At 38.4% G+C, this 18,451-nt stretch overlaps 4 protein-coding genes across 4 annotated transcripts; 3 read left to right on the plus strand and 1 right to left on the minus strand.

Moving 5' to 3' along the window:
* Window positions 1-4,658: 4,658 nt before the first annotated feature.
* Window positions 4,659-5,384, minus strand: BDB00DRAFT_874852 (uncharacterized protein; the record flags this gene model as incomplete). Its single annotated transcript, XM_053127271.1, has 2 exons — window positions 4,659-4,990; window positions 5,312-5,384. The coding sequence occupies 2 exons, from the start codon at window positions 5,382-5,384 to the stop codon at window positions 4,659-4,661; spliced, it is 405 nt and encodes a 134-aa protein (XP_052977115.1).
* Window positions 5,385-6,715: 1,331 nt separating this feature from the next.
* BDB00DRAFT_789932 (uncharacterized protein) lies at window positions 6,716-7,497 on the plus strand (the record flags this gene model as incomplete). The annotated part of the gene is made up of 3 exons (XM_053120915.1): window positions 6,716-6,885; window positions 7,048-7,201; window positions 7,282-7,497. 3 exons carry the CDS (start codon window positions 6,716-6,718, stop codon window positions 7,495-7,497), a joined length of 540 nt encoding a protein of 179 aa, XP_052977116.1.
* An 8,785-nt stretch (window positions 7,498-16,282) lies between these two features.
* BDB00DRAFT_915131 (uncharacterized protein) lies at window positions 16,283-16,828 on the plus strand (the record flags this gene model as incomplete). Its single annotated transcript, XM_053128696.1, has 1 exon — window positions 16,283-16,828. One exon carries the CDS (start codon window positions 16,283-16,285, stop codon window positions 16,826-16,828), a length of 546 nt encoding a protein of 181 aa, XP_052977117.1.
* A 327-nt stretch (window positions 16,829-17,155) lies between these two features.
* On the plus strand, window positions 17,156-17,723 carry BDB00DRAFT_835632 (restriction of telomere capping protein 4). The gene is made up of 2 exons (XM_053124415.1): window positions 17,156-17,320; window positions 17,377-17,723. Exons 1-2 carry the CDS (start codon window positions 17,192-17,194, stop codon window positions 17,653-17,655), a joined length of 408 nt encoding a protein of 135 aa, XP_052977118.1. The 5' UTR covers window positions 17,156-17,191; the 3' UTR covers window positions 17,656-17,723.
* Window positions 17,724-18,451: the final 728 nt, after the last annotated feature.

Raw genomic sequence — 18,451 nt, forward strand, 5'->3', positions numbered from 1 at the left:
CATATAATTGAATGACGTAGAAGTACTTTGCAGCCTCATGGACTCACCTATTCCTGGTCAACGCATCCACTGATTTAAACATGTGTATATCGGATTAATTATATGATCAAAAAAAGGGAGTGGAAGAAAAATAAAGGAAGAAAAGAGAGAGAAAAGAAAGAGCGGGCAAGAAGAGACATTGTGCTACTAGGGTTGATAAGGTCCAGTAAGGTCAACTAGCTCAGAATCAGAGTGTTCTGCTTCAGATCCAGATGAAAGAGAATGGGCGTCAAAATTTTCTGAAAGGTGAATATCCACTCGAATCATGCTTTGAAATGCGTTTTGGGATAAGGGATACCATTGATCACCTCGGATTCTAGCACCACCATCTTTGCGACCTTTACCTCGAGTATAAGGGTAGCAGGCAGGCCATTCAATCAATGTACCCGGCCTGAGCTGGATGAAAATAATATGGTTATAAATGAGCAGCATAACGATTGTAGCTGTACGTATTGCTTGGGATGGGGTGCTTAGTAAGGGGCAAAATAACGAGGATTCAGTGCCGAAGAACGCTATGATATAGGCGTTTTGAAAACATCTGAGGCAAGCTGAGCACACTCAGGATAGTAAAACCAATGATATGCGTTTGGATCAGGTGCACTTAGCATTCTTTCAGCGTCGAATCCCTAATAGATAGTTTTGCCGCGATTATTGATAAAGAACTCGCGCATTCGGACCTTAATGTCAATGTATCGTTTTTCATCTCCAAGTAAAGCAACAGCCAACGAGCGGAAACCACGATTTTCATCTGGATTCGGATTGTGCACTAAATCCACGGCAGTGCGAGGAATTGCATTGCAAACCATATCCAGATTTGACACAATAGGTGGATTAGCAGACGGAAAAGGTGATGGTAAAGAAGCGGGCAAAAAGGATGACCAGAAAGGTGGCATTGTAAGTTGTTGTTGTTGTTGCTGTGGTGGTGGTGGCGGTTGTGGTATGGTACAGTATATCCCCGTTAACGTCAACCCCAATAACGTCAACCCCCGATAACGTCAACCGATTCGCTGGTACCCTTTCAAATTTAGCAGTTAGAGATTTTGCCTATTCTCTACCCCCAGTGGTCGTCAACCCTCGATATGGTCAACACTTTTGCTGGTACCCTGATGGTTGACGTTAACGGGGGTCGACTGTAGTGATATCAGCTTTAGCTTTATGCTTGCCCTCTCTTAGTAAGCCTAGTCAGTATTGTATATGTAATAACAATAGAAGATCGATTACAGCAATGATTATACTATTAATTACCAAATATTGGCTGCTTCGCGACCCACGTTTGTTTGGCTTTCTTGTTGCTTTCGTTCTGTTGGTGCTCCAAAGCAATAAGGTCCCTCTTTGAGCTGCGCTTAGGTTTGCCTTTCGTTGGTAGAGATTTTGGCTGCTCCAGTTGCTTGATGTCCATGAAAAGATCATCACTGATGGCTTGCTAATGGCGTAGAAGGATACAACATAGTGGTGATACGCGTGAGCTCAGCCTCGATTTGACTCCATGGTGGGAGCAGAATATGATTCCGAGATTGCTAAAATGTTGCTCTACCGTGAACTGTTTCTTCCTCTACATAAAGTAACCACAATTTAGTATAGCGAGTAACAGTGGTATTGAATTATCTACACCTTCAGGAGCTGTTTTTTCAGGATGGAGATGCCAGCGTCTGGGGATAATGCTCAAAGGAATTTTTCCTTTGGATAGTATCATGTGACAGCAAGGAATTCGGTAATGAGCTTTGATTGCACATCGACAGTTGTCAATTCTCAGTGGATTTGTATATACAAGTCGTTGCGAAGCGCATTGAAGGCAAACTTCGAAATGTGGCGCTCTAAATCTACCAGCCTTTCCTTTTCACTTGGCGGGATATGGGAGTTCCTGCATAGGTAAAATCAACACACAGCGAGCAAGATTAGCAATTAATGTGCATAGAATAGGGTTGTACATACATATTAATTAACATATATATATACCTTTTATCTGTAGAATTCATCGATTTGCTCAAAAGCAAGGTAAAGATTACCATTGGCGGACTGCATGGCCTTCTTCATATTGGCGTGCGTTCCTTCAACTCTGTTGGTAGTACTATTCCTAAGATGCTTGACGTCTGCAAGGTATCGGCCGACCCACTTTTCCTTATTAGAAAGCTTACTGCAAGCAAAAGTATTACACATAAGTATATAGCCCAAGCAAACGATCTCTGATAAGAGTCCAATATATAGTTACCTCTCGAGACATGCTTTCACTTCTTCCGGCTTTTTGGTTTTCATTGCAGCCTCATTGTACATGCCGATCGCCTTTTGCTTAAAAATCCTCATCTGGAACCAGCCGCTTGTTCTGGTACTTATCATCATATTCATCAGCCATCAAGTAGTTGATGGCTTTCAGGAGTGCCTCAAAGTCCTCTTTTATCTAAAAAAGCTTTTGGAGCTTGACTTGAAAATTGCGTCTGATGTGGTTGGTGCAGAGCAATTTCTTCGAGTTGGGGAAGACGTGATCCAAGGCTTTCATCAACACGGATTCGCTGTCAGTCACAAAGACTTTCGGGGAGACTGGCTGCTCAGCTGGCCAAACAACTTGCTCAAGCTTTTTGACAAACCAGTCGTAGCTGTGATTCGTTTCTTCAGACACCCATCCACCAGCAATACAGAAAGTTTTCAAGTCTGGATAACCAACATTGCCTGTACCGACGACATTTACAAAAGGGAGCCGATGTCTGTTTGTCTTGTATGTGACATCCATGATGATGGTTTCAGGGAATTGGCGAGCAAGTGAAATTGCAGAATGATGAGCGAAAAAAAGAGAGTGCAAGAACCGTTTTTCTCCATCTTGCTTCGACTCCCATTCAACGACGTAATCCTTGTCCTGTAGTTTGCTGATACGCTTGAACATGGTATGATCGGGATCGTTGCTGAATACCATCTGTCGCATATTCGTGATATACTTGGGATCGACAACAGGTTTTACAACAGGTTTTGTTAGCAGCAAGGTATGACACAATTGCAGTATTACTGGCGTGCCCTTTGATCATGCTAAGAACAATGTCGTGCTGCTTCCCATCGAGCTTACAAAGCATTGGATACGACAAGAGCTCCTTTGTAATCTCATAATTGTGTTCACCGTCGTAAAAGGAGACAACGTGCCATTGCTGGCTAGCCTTGCTCAATGGCCGCAGCTTGATCTCAAACTCGCATTCAATTCGCTGAGAGTCTTTCTCGCACCGTTTTTTGCTGTCCTTGCTGTTAGATCGAATGACATCACCTTTGTCGTTCGCCAAGATGGTTTCTACTGTCGTAGTTTTGCCATCGTCATACATTTTTTGATTGGTAGGTTGTCCAAAGTGCTTGCAAACAAGCCGAAGGATTTTTTTTTTCCTGTATGCGTACTTTTCAAGGTACGGAGGGAAACCTTATTCTTTTTCCCGCAGTCGACGCAAGCTTGCTTGACAGAGCCAAAGTCGTCATAATTGTTTCGAAGCTCTTCGCGAATAGCACTTGTGGTTTTTGACTTTGCGATGCTTGTTTATTTGGGAATTGATACGGGCACGACAAGTTATTTCCTTATTTGTCGTGGCCGTACCATTCCCTATTTGTTTATGGCAACTACAAGAAGCAATTTTTAAAATACGCTCCAATTCCCATTTTCACTTCCTGAGTACCATGTAGTACCAAACATGATGGAAAAGATCACGATAACATACAGGTCGATGTGTATAAGGGCTATGTATGTGTCTATGGACTATCTATATATGGACTATTTATATAAGTAAATATACTGCTATTTAAATAAATATGCATTAATGCAGTCTCAGTTCCATGTGCATTTCACCATGGGAAAAAGTCGTCGAAATCGTCGAAGTTGTCGAATGCAGTTGAATCTCAGCGCAATTGTTTTCTTATTTTGGCAATTTGTGGCACCCCAGCATACCCCACTCAGAGTAATTAACGGATTATCATAGTTGCGACGATACTCGAATGTATTTATTACAAAACATTTGTTGCTTTAAAAAGGCTACGGAAATTGCGGGTGTTTGTGGTGGGGTTGAATGCCGGTGTGGAGGTCGGAGGAGAACGAGGGCGGATCGGTTGCATTTGTGGTGTTGGTGGTGGTTGCGCAATTGATGATGATATTAAAGTGGAAGGGCCGGCAGGAGCAGAAGAAGCAGAAGTAGAAAGCAAGGAATGGCAGCGAGAAGCAGCCGATGATCTAAATTAGTACTTAAACTAGAATGCGATATCATCAGAATGGGCAAGTTGCTTAATGTTTACACCGCAGCATCGTCTACACTGTCGCTATAGCTTAAGAATTTATACAGTTAGCATCACTTCACCTACGGCGACATGTATATGCCCTGGATGCAGTTGTTGGAGCTGGACACACCCCGCGTTCACTGGACGACTTATGATACTAGGCCTATTTATATACTTGAGAACCACTTTTGCAACGAATCAAAAAATCTGGTAACAGATCCCCATTTGTACATACCATGTCCGGTGAACGCTACCAGAAGCATTGTTGTTCTTTCTAGAAACAAGTTCTCCAGTACGCAGCATGTAAATGCCTGATGCCCTCTTGCTGCCACTAACATCTTAGAACGCCAAAGCTCGTGGAAAAGATAAAGAGTTACCCAATGCTTCTAGCAGTTATTCGAAGGCTGTTCGTCATATTCCGAAAATACATGATTTTCGAAATCAACGAACAGAGCTTGCAATTCTTGTATCGGCAGACTTCTGTAGGCTTTCTTGCCTGGAAGTAGGCCATCGCGCATTCGCTTCAAACGTTCCAAATCTGTGTCTTCTGCTTCCTGCTTCAACATGTCGTACATCTGCCCAGGAGAACCTCTGCCAACCTGCAGCCCTTCTTTGGTGTACAAAGATATGACGTTCGTCTTGGTGATGGTTCTGGCTGTTCCCATCTGTTCCGGTGTTGGTTCCTTAATTATACCTTCAGGTCGAACGACATAGTCAACTGCATGTTGGTAAGTGCTAAGAGGTGCTTACTGTTGTCCACTGCTGCGGCTGCTGCGGTTGTTGTTCAACCTGCACCGACTGTTGTTGCAAATGCTGATGTTATACTTGCTGCACTAGCTGGTGCTGCTGCAGTAATCTGCCTTGGTGATCAGGACGACGAAGAATTCAATCTTCAAATGCGAAATGGCACTGCTTGACACGTCCCAGTGCTTCCACGTAGGGATCAGCAGGAATGTTGAACTGGGATGGGGTGGGAGTTGTTGTTTGTGTCCATAGCAATTGAGTTTGATGAGGGGGGAAGAAATAAGTTGAGGCTTACCAGTAGTCGGCACATGTATAACGAGAAAATTGCCGTCGTTTTCTTTACTGAGCTTATGTTGTTCTTTATCCATGCTTACGAAGGTTTGTGTTCTGGTGGTTTATTAGTGGAATGCATACAGATCTGAGATGCTTACCCTCGGCATTCCACCAAGTGATGAACGGCTTCTATGCTTGGTAAAGCTATATGGTAATTTATGCAAGACCGAGCATGACGCAGGCTCAAGATTAAAAAAGAAGGTACCCTATACACATCGCACTTGCAACAACTCGAGTGAAAGCGACAAGTTGTACGTCACCTACGCCGAAACTATTAAAGGTTACGCAGGACTCCTGAAGTCCTACATACCATATGTGGAACTCTGTGCTCCCACGATTGCCGATTCTGACGAAATTCAATGTCCACATACCACATATGGAACTCTGTACTCGACGATTTCGACGATTTCGACGACTTCGACGACTTTTCCCTATGGTGTTTTGTAAGACGTGTCAAACCAAAGCTGATTTTCTTTTGTTTGTTTAATAATTATCGTGGCCTCCGTTTCTGCCCTACATAATATTTGTCGCATATCCTGTCCATGCATCTAGGTCACTTCTTTATACAAGCAAGTAGCAGTTGCCAGTGCTATTATTTCATTCTGCATGTGTGTGTCTCCTTTCTGGCAATATACATTCAAAAGGCACATGCAAAGATAGACATACACTTAGTTAATCGCTTCTTATATTAAGTTACTTGTATCTATGCTAATGCTTCGTTCTTCAATCTTGTAACAGGTATTGCTTCAATTCGATCTATGATTGAGGAATGTGAATGAAGTGGTGTCCAGGAAGTGGTTCGGTGGAAGGGTGGTGTACGAAATGGTTCGGTGAGGGGGTGGGGTGTGCGAACTCAAAATCCGGGTCGGGCAGTGATTGGACCTTCCTCCATGAAACCGACCACCGGCCCACCACTCTTTCGTTCCTTAGCAACCCTGAAGTCATAGCAACTCACCACACAGCGAACATGTCAACTCTTAAAACGCGTGAAGACACTAAATTGGAACAGAATCGTTGCAAATTGGGTACCTATGAAAATTTTGTGTTATATAGCAACGCCATTCTTAGTCAATAGTAGTAGCATACCAAACAAATGAACATTTGTCCTAAAGTTTTTTTTACATGTATTTTGACAGAGATTGAATCTTATATAAATTCATGCGTTGACGGTGGCTCTGAAGTTAGTTTTGCAGGCTTTGTTCGAGATCGCCCGACTGTTGTCATCCAAAAATCGGTTCCTGGTACTAATTACAAGGCTTTCTGGGCCAATATATTTGGAAACGTAGTAAGTGACCTCGATGTAGAGCTGGTAAGAGAAGCATATTGTATAAATTGGTGGGAAATGCTTGTTTACTGATGAAGACACATGAAGGTCAAAGAACGCGTTGATTGGACAGCTGTCGATGCTCAAATTCACGGTGAAGGCACATCAAGCCCAAATACGCAAGTTCCATCCGGAAAGTCTTCAAGCTCACCACCATCCAAGTCATGTACCTCCGTGCGACTGTCATCAGCTGAAAAGCCGCTGTCGACAATGTATACAACAATCTGCCATAAGAAAAGTGGACCCTATCTACGGGAAAGGTAGTGGAGGACACCATGCACGCATTTGTTAAAAAATGCTCTTTTGAACAGTGAGTTTCATCTTCTATGGTTGCTTATGCCGGCCAAAAAAAGCTAATTGTTTATATATAATAGTCCATCCCATTCTCTTATACGCGATCCTTTGGATCCCTGCTGGTCAGGGTATTTTACCAAAGAAGAGATACAAGAGATACAGATGCATAATGCTCTGCAGCTTCGAGAGTTGCCTGAAGGTCTACAAGCCTATCTGCAACTATTTGCGAATAAGGTGAAACTATTGCCTGCCTCTTTTGCTATTTCCCCTTTTTCAATTGCAATAATTTAAAATATATTTTTTGATATCTTTAGCACGTTCTCGAAGACTTGGTAGAGCTGCATTTCAGACATCGCTTCCACCTGTCTCAAGTTGACGAATGCTGGGCCGAAAAGGCAATTGGCGAAGTGCTTGACTTATACTACTACTCGTACAACTTTTTCAACAAAACCCAAAACGACCTATTACGCCGTCTATGGGTTTTCATCGAAAAGTGTTTTGACGAGAGCGTGTTTGAAGCTGTCATGTAGGAGCTTAATTTATAATAATATATACTTTTGAAAACTATAAAATTTTCTCAATTACTAGATTGTAAAAATTTCTTATGTTTTCTTTCATTTAATTTTAATACTAAGAAAAATAAATCAATGATTTTCTTTTTCTGTTCCTCTACCACCACCACTTACCCTCTCCTCCTCCTCCAACAACAACAAACAACAACATTGACATGTTCTTGTTTTTTCCTAATGGTAGAAAATACTCAAAATTATTATTTTGATGTATTTTCAGAATATCAAAAAATAAAAACTTTATTTTTTAGATATTCAAAGAAAAGGATAAATATAAATATTTATCTCTTTTCTTAAAAACAATTTGTTTTTTCTATTTTTAAATATAAACTCAAAAAAGAATAGAATATTCTTTTTAGAGCATTTTATGTTCTGAGTTTAAAATAAATTTAATTTAATTTAAATTTAATTTGAAATATTAATAATAAGAGATAATTTTATTATCCTTATTATTTTTATTTCTAAAAATAGATTTATTAGATAGAAATTAGCTCGCTACACAAGCTTTTAACCCGAAGGGTAATTTCTATCAATAAACTATTTTTTAAGAAAAGAGATAAATATTTATATTTATCCTTTTCTTTGAATATCTAAAAAATAAAGTTTTTATTTTTTGATATTCTGAAAATACATCAAATTAATAATTTTGAGTATTTTCTACCATTAGGAAAAAACAAGAACATGTCAATGTTGTTGTTTGTTGTTGTTGGTGGAGCAGAGGAGGAGAGGGTGAGTAGTGGTGAGTGGTGAGTGGTGAGTGGTGGTGGTGGAGGAACTAAAAAAGAAAATCATTGATTTTATTTTTCTTAGTATTAAATTAAATGAAAGAAATTATAAGAAATTTTTACAATCTAGTGATTGAGAAAATTTCATAGTTTTTAAAAAGTATATATTACTATGAATTAAGCTCCGTAGGGCTACGTTTATACTCAAGATTAAATCATATAGTTATAAATTAATATTAATGTGGGAACTTGCACAACATTAGTAGTGAGAAAGCAAGCACAGCATCAAGTGATAGGAAGAATGACGAGCGCCCACTTTCCGGTACGACACTACCACGAAGAACAGTAGGTGCGCATTTTGAGCATGAATATGCTGCTGGGAAAGCAGTTGTTTCTGGCGGCGTTACTTGTAATAAATTTGTAGTCGAAGCAAACCTGAAATTGCCAAAAATTTTAAAAGATACCATCTGGAGTTTGTCGAAAAGGAATCCGAAGTATCCATGTGCTGGGATTTGTTATAAATGGTAATAACTGGAATATGAGGAACAATAGAATAAACGACTAAATATTGTTATAATTGATTTACAATAAAAATAATAAAAATTGAATTTTTTTATTTATATTGGTAGCCTCCCATAAGAAAAAAAAGAGCGATTGTTTAAAGTATATAACAATAAATAAAAATGAACACAACACAACACACTGAACAACTCGATATTGAAATTAAAAATTAATTGATAATAAATGGAATTTTTTTTAATAATCTTGGCCTGAAATGCAACATAGATTTAATCATAGAACAACTATTAAAGATATGAAGAATAATACTATAAATGATATAAAGGATGTATTACTTAATAGATTTGGATTTATACCTGTATTTTATTTTCTTACAGTTTTATATGGAAATATTGAATATCCAGGGCCACACCGCGAGATTGAAAAAGGACTTGCATTATTATATCATATGGTATTAGGTGTATTAGGAAAGGATATGCATACTGTTATGCCATATGCAACATTTTATGATTATATAAGCGGTTCTGGATTACTAACTATAATGAATTGAATAAAAAGGTAAAACAAGATCTAGATAGTATGTTCTCATCACCACGTATTCGCATTCTATCAGCAATAATAAACAATCCAGATGGTTTTAAGAATGTTACACTATTTATTGATGGATATGATAGTAAAATAAAGTATTATAAACCAAATGAGTCACATTCACAGTTATATTCATATAAATTAAATGGGCCAGCTGTACGTACACAAGTTATATAGGATATGAATGAAATAATTACACATGTTTCAGTATCTGAAAAATGTGCTATCGGAAATGATGGTACTATGTTTATTAATATGAAACTATATAAAAAAATAAGTGAGGCAGATTGTTTAGGAATAGATGGTAGATATAACTTATTTATACAAAAGTTTTAAGATAATGCGACAGATGCTGGATATAGTTTTTATGATCGTAATTTTTTACATCCCATAAGAAAAGAACCAGAACAAAAGTTAACAATCAATGAGACATACTTTAATAACAAGTTTGGATCATTTCGTTCAGTAATAGAAGCACAGTTCTCTATGTTAGGCTCTAAATTTGAACGATTTAATAATAATCGTGCAGCATTGCAAATAACCGATATAAGATATTATAATATTCAGTTTCGTGTTGCTTGTATTCTTACTAATATATGGCGATTTGTAAATAAGTATAATATAGAGGTACAACCACATCATAAATTATGGTATGGAAAAGATTTTGAATTCCCAAGTAAGAAAAACAAACTTGACTTAGTATTTTCAAATGAGCAAAAAGTAAATACTGAATATAACGAAATGGTTGACATGCAGCAGAAATTTCTACAGCTTAACATTAATCAATCAATAGATATGGCTATAAATAGTGAGGACGAAACTGAAAATAATACATCTAAATGCAAGAGAAAAAATCAAAGAGAACAGAGAAATATAGAACATAGTAATTCATATGAAATTGAGAAGATTGTAGGACATGTGTATACTGATAATAAGTACATATTTGAGGTTAAGTGGGTTGGATATAGTGTAAAGGATAATAGTTGGTTAACAGTTAATAAGTTTAATTCCCAGGAAATGCTACATGAATATATGGCCACACATGGTATTCAGCTCTAAATTAATTTCTTACTTATTTGCTTATTAAAAAATTTCATATTGAAACTGACCGCATCAACTTTTCGTTTACTTGCCCCATTATATATATGTTTTATGCATTCATTAGTTATACTTGTACTTATATTAGTATCTGTTGATTTATTTTTGACGCCAGTTTCTTTTTGTTATATCTATATCATCTATTATAGCCTGTTTTATATCCTTATGCTTTTTAAAATATTCTTTTGACTGTATTTCTTCTACTATTTGCTTGTTTCTCCATTTATTTTTAATGTGTCTTTTTTTCTTTTTACGTTTTGGTATATTATTTGGTATGTTGCAGTCACTGCTTTTCTCTGATTCAGATGTACTTACATCTATGTATTTATGATTCTCTATATCTTCTGGCGGGGTTTCCCAATCAGTAGTATCATTTACAACATCATCACATTTTATATCATTAAACACATCTTCCCAATGCCTACAATCTACTGATGATGGTACCTTTACAGTTGACCATCCTCTATTATTTTGTTGAGGCATTTTATGTTGTTTATTGTTCTGTGTATTATTACTATTATGTTTTTCTTCTTGTTCCTTCATATATTCTTCTGTGTCAGCTAATTCTTGTAGTTCCTCTACGGTTTTATCCATCGGTGTATATTTTTTAATATCATCCTGACCACTATTATGTGCATAACGGATAAATGTATACTGATCTTGGTATTCGTTTTCGAATTCACCTTTGTATAAGTCCTTATACATATCCATGTTTTCATAATATATGAATTTATTTTCATAATCCTTCACCACCTTCATTGTGTATGGATTCTATATTATATGACCTTTACGGTTCTTATCAACATAGATAATATATAAACGATTGAGCGTTGGCTCTAACTCATATACTGATTTGTTTTTGTATAACATGTGCGGCATATAGTTACTATTCAGTATTATTGGCATATTTTTCTTTTTAGTTATTGACTTTGTGAATTTGCCATTAAGTTTCAACCGTGTTCCTTCTAACATTTGGTTTAAAAATGTTAATTTGAAATCAAAACCTGTTTCTTCATTATACATAAAATCATAATCATCATCCTTATAATCTGACCAATCATTTTGTTTATTCATTAGATATGATCGATGGCCACCTTGTTCTAATACATCAATGTTATATGTCTTACCTACATTTGATGGACCTACAATCCAGTATTGTGGTATCTTATTTTTACCACCAAACATTGTTTCAATCCCAAACATAGACCACATATATAATTTATTTCCAGGGTTATTTTCCATATCGGCATCATGAAAGTAAGAATTTACAGTATTATATTTAAATAGCAATTCTGGATATATTTTGGTAGCCTTCCGCATATTAAGCTGCTTCGTAATTAATTAATATCCAAGTAACTGTTGGTGCATTTTTCTGGTCTTAACTTCATAATTTGGATCCATATTATAACAAATATAATCTTTTCCTTTCATACAGTAGCTAATGGACTTTTGTGGATTACCACCTGGTTTAATATTTGGAGTAACACCATCGATAGTAAAGAATTTATGTGCTGTTTTTGTGTCGAACCGCTCATTCATTTGTATCTATATATGAACATGTTTCTCACCAGTTTCTGGTGCAAGTTCATCACATGCAATTGCCTTTTCAATGCGATAACCAATACATTTATGTTTTATAAACCATTCCATGATTTGTTCTTTTGTTAAATGGAAGTCCTTACAAATATATGTGAACAGCCCTTTAGTGTTTTGGAATCGGAATTCTTTGCCGCCCTGCGAGGAATCTGCACCAGAGGTGTTACCCTCTAACATTGCAGCGGAAAATTGAGGATTTGAGGATTTGAGGAATTTTGCAAAACCCTTAATCCGTCCCATTATTGCAGTACAGTTCTCGTCCCTTACTTCCTTTGTTATGTTAGCCTTTTTGAGGTCCTTTTCGAGTTCGACCCTTAGTTGGTCAGCAATTGTTTTTTCACTAACATCTTAATGATGTTCAGTAAGATGCTTTGCTCTTTCTATTAAGAGCATCAATGTTATTCCTAAAATAAGAATAAATTCAGCCATAATGGCAATAAATGTGAGGAGGTTCATTTGGTTCATGTTGTGTTTTCGTTGGGGTAGTTTTGTTGGAGTGCTAAAAAAAATATAACAAATATATTTTGCTTTATATTCTGTGGTGTTATTTTTATATTAAAAAAAATTCAATTTTTATTTTTTTCAAATATTTAAATGTATGCATGCTAAGACATTCATGCATGAATTATTTCAATAAAAATTAATTTGGCTATCCTGATATATCTTAGCTAATAAGTCATCTAGGGTTACTAGATCGCATTAAAATCGTCATAACCATGGCCAGTCCCCAATGTTTGTAGACTGTACAGCTTCACTGCAATGGAGTTTCGATTGACTGCCGAGACATTCTACAAAGGGTTTGTCCCTTTGGTTACACTTGTCTGGTTGTGTAAGTCATTGTTGAAGGCAACGCTCAAGTCCTTACAGGAGGATGATGATATGTTCATACCACCAATTGAAATGCTTACCCGACAACCCACGATACCAGCTTGTATGACATCTCCAAGATCGAAGAAAAGGAAAGATGTCAAAAAGGACCTCACAAGCCGACGATCTGTATCTTTAAGTCTTAGCATGTTTATCTCTTACACTATTTTTTCTTCTTCAAGTCATTATGGAAATCAATTTCCTTTATTATAATATTCATCACCAATTCCTGCTGAAACACAACATCATTGTCCTCTCCAACATTATGTAAAGGAATCACTACGCACACGACAAAACTTGACCTCGCGCACGACATTGTTTTTGGCAGTTTAGTATTCCGCAGTTGTCGTGTGCACCGTCTCTTGCACAGTTTGAAAGACCCTGCACACGACATAGATGGTAGATACGGTAATATGTACCACAATGAAATCGAATAAGCTTACATGCGGGCGATGGATTATTAATGTCAGCTAGTTATGTGATGAATATATTACAAAAAACTTTTTTTTGTGTTTGCCTTTCTTTTTTTCTTCGCAAAGAATACAATGGAATCCATTACCGAGCTGTGTTTCGACACTTTAGACGGTCTAAAAGAAGCAGTAAATGGCTATGCGATCAGTAACGAGTTTTCGGTCATCAGTAAGATTACGAATAAACGTGCTTGCACATTAGTATGCAAACATGGCGGTGGCTATAAACCACATCGAGCAGCACAAGTGGATAAGATGGCAGCAGATGGTTGTCAGGTATGGTTCTTACACCCAAATATAATAAATAGTATGAGAATAACTAGGGCTATATTTTGTTACAGGAGAAAGAACATGAAGATAGTACCGAAGAGACAAGAACCAGGTCTGGCGATACCGAAATGTGTAAACCAAGAACATACACTTGCGCTAATGGTGTGGAAAAGAGGTATCCTAAGTGACGATCCGTCAAGACGCAGTGCTCGTGGTCGATATATGCCAGCTGTGGCAAGAAGACAAATTATAAATGGAAGGTGCAGACAGCGGTAGCCGACATTCCGCCACATAATCATCAACTTACACGAGATAACCAGATATAAGCGTCGTACCGGGCAATGACAGGCCATGAACAAGTCGATATTGCCATTGAACTAGACGCAAGGATACCGCCTCGTCAGATTTTACAGCTACAGTCGAATAAACGTTTTACTGCAAAAGATATCTACAGCTTAAAATCTCGACTGGAAAGCAATGATGCTCAACATGATGAGCTGCCCACTATCATGGAGTACTTCAAGTCATACAATTTCATTGCACGTTACCATACCGAAAGTGCAACGAAAAAAGTCAAATCTATTTTTGTCACGCACCCACGAAGCATCGAGCGCGCAAGAATGTTTCCAGAGTTGGTAGTTATTGATGCTACATACAAAACAAACATGAACAAAATGCCTGTCGTCAACATCGTCGGTATTGATAACCTCTGCTCCGAAAAAGGTGCTCGCAGTCTACGTTCGTTTGTTATTGGAACAGCTGTTGTTGCAGATGAAAAGGCCTTGTCTTATGTTTGGATACTGAAAACACTCGGCGAACTGGCATGGCCCGACAGCTGCGGAATCAAGCCCCATCTTTTTGTCACTGACGACGATCATGGTCTTACTTCTGCAATTGCCCAGGTTTTCCCCGGAAAAGCGCACATATTGTGTGCTTGGCATATAAGAAAAAACTTTGTTGCCAAGGTGACCAAGACATTTGTTAAAGATTCGCCGATCTGTGCAATCATATCTCGACGATGATCTGGACAAGAGATGAAAACGTATTTCTTGATGTCATTCGATTATTCAACGATAGTGTTTCCAAGGGACAGCCTAAAAAAGGAGGAGACAAGAAGCAGTTGCACGAGTATTTGAACATGTAGGATATTTTAATTGCATGCGAGCTAACAGATACAAATCAAGAATAATGTGTATGTCCTGCTCTTTTTATTGACTTGTACGTTCCTTTACTTCTTTATTGTTGTTCTAGCATATTAGGTTGCGTGAATACAAGAAACGATGGGCTGGACCATGGGCAGAGGAGCATATGCATCTTGGAGCAAGGTCAACTCGACGCATTGAAGGAGCACATGCCGCATTAAAGGATGTCTTGGGTAAAGCTGACAGAATGTTGCATTTGTTCAAATCGTTCCACAAATATCTATGTTCATCGGTGAGTATAATCATTAAAAGATTTGGATATAGAAAATTATGCTAATGATGCGATCGTATAAAGGATTCTCTGGCTTATATGCAACATGAGAAGGAGGTTTTATCGAAGTGGGTTGTCAAGGTTAAAGATACAGCAATAACAAAAAGAGTATCAGCTTTTTTTGGTATCATTTCGCAATTTGCGATCAACGTCGTTATATCTAAATTGTTTGCCGCTCGCCGTTTGACGCCGGGATCGTCGCAATGTAATAGCTGTGAAGTCTTTGTCAATTACCGTTTGCCGTGCAGACACTATTTTTACGAGTTTAATGATCAAGAAATCTTGCATCCCAATATATATGACAAAAGATGGAAATTGGTATCAAGTACAAGTATGTAACTTATAATGTCGCAGCTAAAGTCAATATTCTGGTATGGAATTAACAGTTCACATGTCACATAGCAAGAGTATCTGAACAACCTGTCATCGAAGAACTTGGAACCGATATCAACGATATTGAAGAAGATGCGTTGGAGCTAGATTATCAAGAGCTTAAAGATCGAATTGACAACTTATTTATCGATGCGCAGACGGGTCAACAAAAGCAAGACTTGATATCATGTATACGTACGGCTTTAGATCAGTACAAACCAATACCCATTGAAGATCTAGAGTTGCCGACCGCTGTCAGAACCAAAGGACGGCCGAAGGGTGCTATTGGATCGAGGCTACCATCTTACTTTGAGATTATCGAACAAGATGCGAAAGAAAAAGAAAAATCAGAAAGAAGAAAAAAAACTGATACTGAAAAAAACGAATCCAACCCGACGGTCAAAAAAAGTAAACTTACAATGATTGAGAACGGTTTTGAAGAGCTTTGGCCAAACAAAAAGCGTAATACACAGGCCTAGGGGATCAAAGGTATAGGCATATATTTGAGTAGTAGTGGTTTCATATATATGAACTTACACCGTTTGCTGTGTAGCTCGACAATACATCCAGATATTCCATTGTCGTACATTACAGACTCGGTCGAGATAAAGCCGGACGGATGGTGTGGGTTCAGAACTTTGTCGAATCTCGAATATAAAAGCAATCAAGATAAATACGCCGACATCAAAAGAAGAGTGCATGAGTACGTGGTGGCTAAGGGAAAAAGCATTTTTTTGTCTTACATCTGTGGTGGCAGCCAGACGGAATATGAAAAACTGGTCAAAAGGATGTCTTATGGTGTCCGTCGCCTTTGGTGATATTGAGGCCGACTGTCCCAAGGAGTACTGGTTTGACGGAAGCGTGGATATTCAGTTGGCAGCCAATGCTTTGGAGCGGCCGATTGCTTGCTATACGTCTGGTCTATGGGCGAAATATCATCCGCCGTCGCTGACATTGCCACACTCTGTACCTTCGGGCAAACGATATAGTCTCCTGCCGTTCGTTATGCATTTCGTGAATGGGAACCATTGGGAGCCGGTTCTGCTGCGATCATCTGTTAAAATGCAATGGCCCCCGTTATCACAGCGACATAAGCAGCAATGGAACGAGATCAACCCAGGTCACGATCACAAAACGTTTTGGAGGTACCTGCATATCAAAAAAACAGTGGATCAAGATTCAACAGCAAGTAGCCTAGAAAAAAGAAGACAAGCGTCACCCATTCTGATTTTGGATGAATCTGACTGCGATATTGATATGGGAGGCGATCATCATGGTACCTATAACTTGCCGCTCTGTATCTTTGTATTCTAGTAACTCTGAACACATTTGTTATACTATCTAGATCATGGTGCAATAGCATGTCCCCATTGCCAAACACGCCTGCCATTACCGTTACCTCCTGCTGTACAGAATCAGTACGATGAATAGATACAAAAAGAAGAGAAGCATAAGAAACAAGAAGAACGCCGCATTAAAGAACTTTCAACGTCTCGTCGCCGCCGCTTCGATGAAGCACGGATTAAACCCAAACCAGTTCGCTTTACTGAGCAATACAACTTCTGCAGCGTTCATAGGAAAGAAATGTTGATCAGGCCAGAAGGAATCGCCCAAGGTTACCCAGCTCATATCGATTTTGCGACCTTGCCTTTGCGTGTAATGAATCATGTACCAGTTATGCAAGATATCATAGTCGGCAAAACCGAAAGCACATTCAAACCGATGGAAACCGAATTCTACAGCCAACTTAGCCGAAGCGTTGCACGATCCGTATTCGCACGAATGGCAAGGGCTGAAAAATATTTGGCAAGTACAAAAGCTATCACTCATAAAATAAGTTACTAAATTATTGTTTAAAACAGCCTGGTTATTATGGACCCCGTGGAATGCAAATCATTATGGATTGTTTGACGAAAGAACTATCGAAATCGAACCACCTGACAGCAGCAAATACAGCCCCGATGCCACCACTTCAGTTTGTTCAGCAGATTCTTGTTCCGGAGATGGCCGCACGACTTATCCAAGAAGATAAGAATGTTTCTTACGACGACGTAGTGGATATCATGAAAAAGAGTGCTAAATTCGGCAGTGCCGTCAATCCCACCATGGATTCGGATGAAAGCGAAAGCAGTGATGAATGATTATAAAAAGAAACACGAATCATAACCCCTTATGCAGTTCTGCACTTTTTTGTGTCAAATGTCGTTTACCTCATCGTACTCGACGATTTATGCTCTTCTTGTCTCATATTTAAGCTCTTGTGCCTTGTCTCCGGATTAATTGTTCTCTACAATCATATCAAAACCTATTTTCCTGGTCTCTTATGATATTTCTTACTACATGAATTGTTCTTCGCCCTCCAAATATTCAACTATTTGGTGTACACATTATTATCATCTTTCATTATATACTGTATACGTCGAATATTACATTGACCGTCAAAATTTTAACTGAATAGAATTACATGACAGCCCTAGCTCTGGCAAGTTAGAACACGAAACACAGGATATGTCTTTGCATCCAATACCACCGTCATTGATATTAAAATTGTGAAAAAGCTTGGTGCACCGTCTACCCACTTTTCTATAGTCTTAGCTACGCTTTTTTTGTGCTGACTTAGAAATCTTCTCGCTTGTGCTTCACTATATTATAGTACTTATGTTGGCACAAATAAGTTGTTTGCTGGCCATTTGGATACACGGTATGCGAACATTCAAGTTACACGGTATATATCATCATAGTTCTGTCGTGCGCAGGGTCTTTCAAATTGTGCAAGAGACGGTGCGCACGACAACTGCGAAACTGCCCAAAAAAAATGTCGTGCGCGAGGTCAAGTTTTGTCATGCGCGTAGTAATTCCCTTCCTTGGGATAAATATGCAGTGCAGGAGCGCGCACAATTTCTTTTTCAAGTCAACTACCAGGATCAACAAACGTTC

Source organism: Zychaea mexicana (assembly GCF_025766255.1).
Source record: "Zychaea mexicana strain RSA 1403 chromosome Unknown BDB00scaffold_65, whole genome shotgun sequence".
Classification (NCBI taxonomy): domain Eukaryota; kingdom Fungi; phylum Mucoromycota; class Mucoromycetes; order Mucorales; family Lichtheimiaceae; genus Zychaea; species Zychaea mexicana.

Coding starts and splice junctions, on each gene's coding strand:
- BDB00DRAFT_835632 (XM_053124415.1), top strand. CDS start 17,192: ATGCAAGATATCATAGTCGGCAAAACCGAAAGCACATTCAAACCGATG. Junction 17,321..17,376: donor CAAGGGCTGAAAAATATTTG/GCAAGTACAAAA, acceptor TGTTTAAAACAG/CCTGGTTATTATGGACCCCG.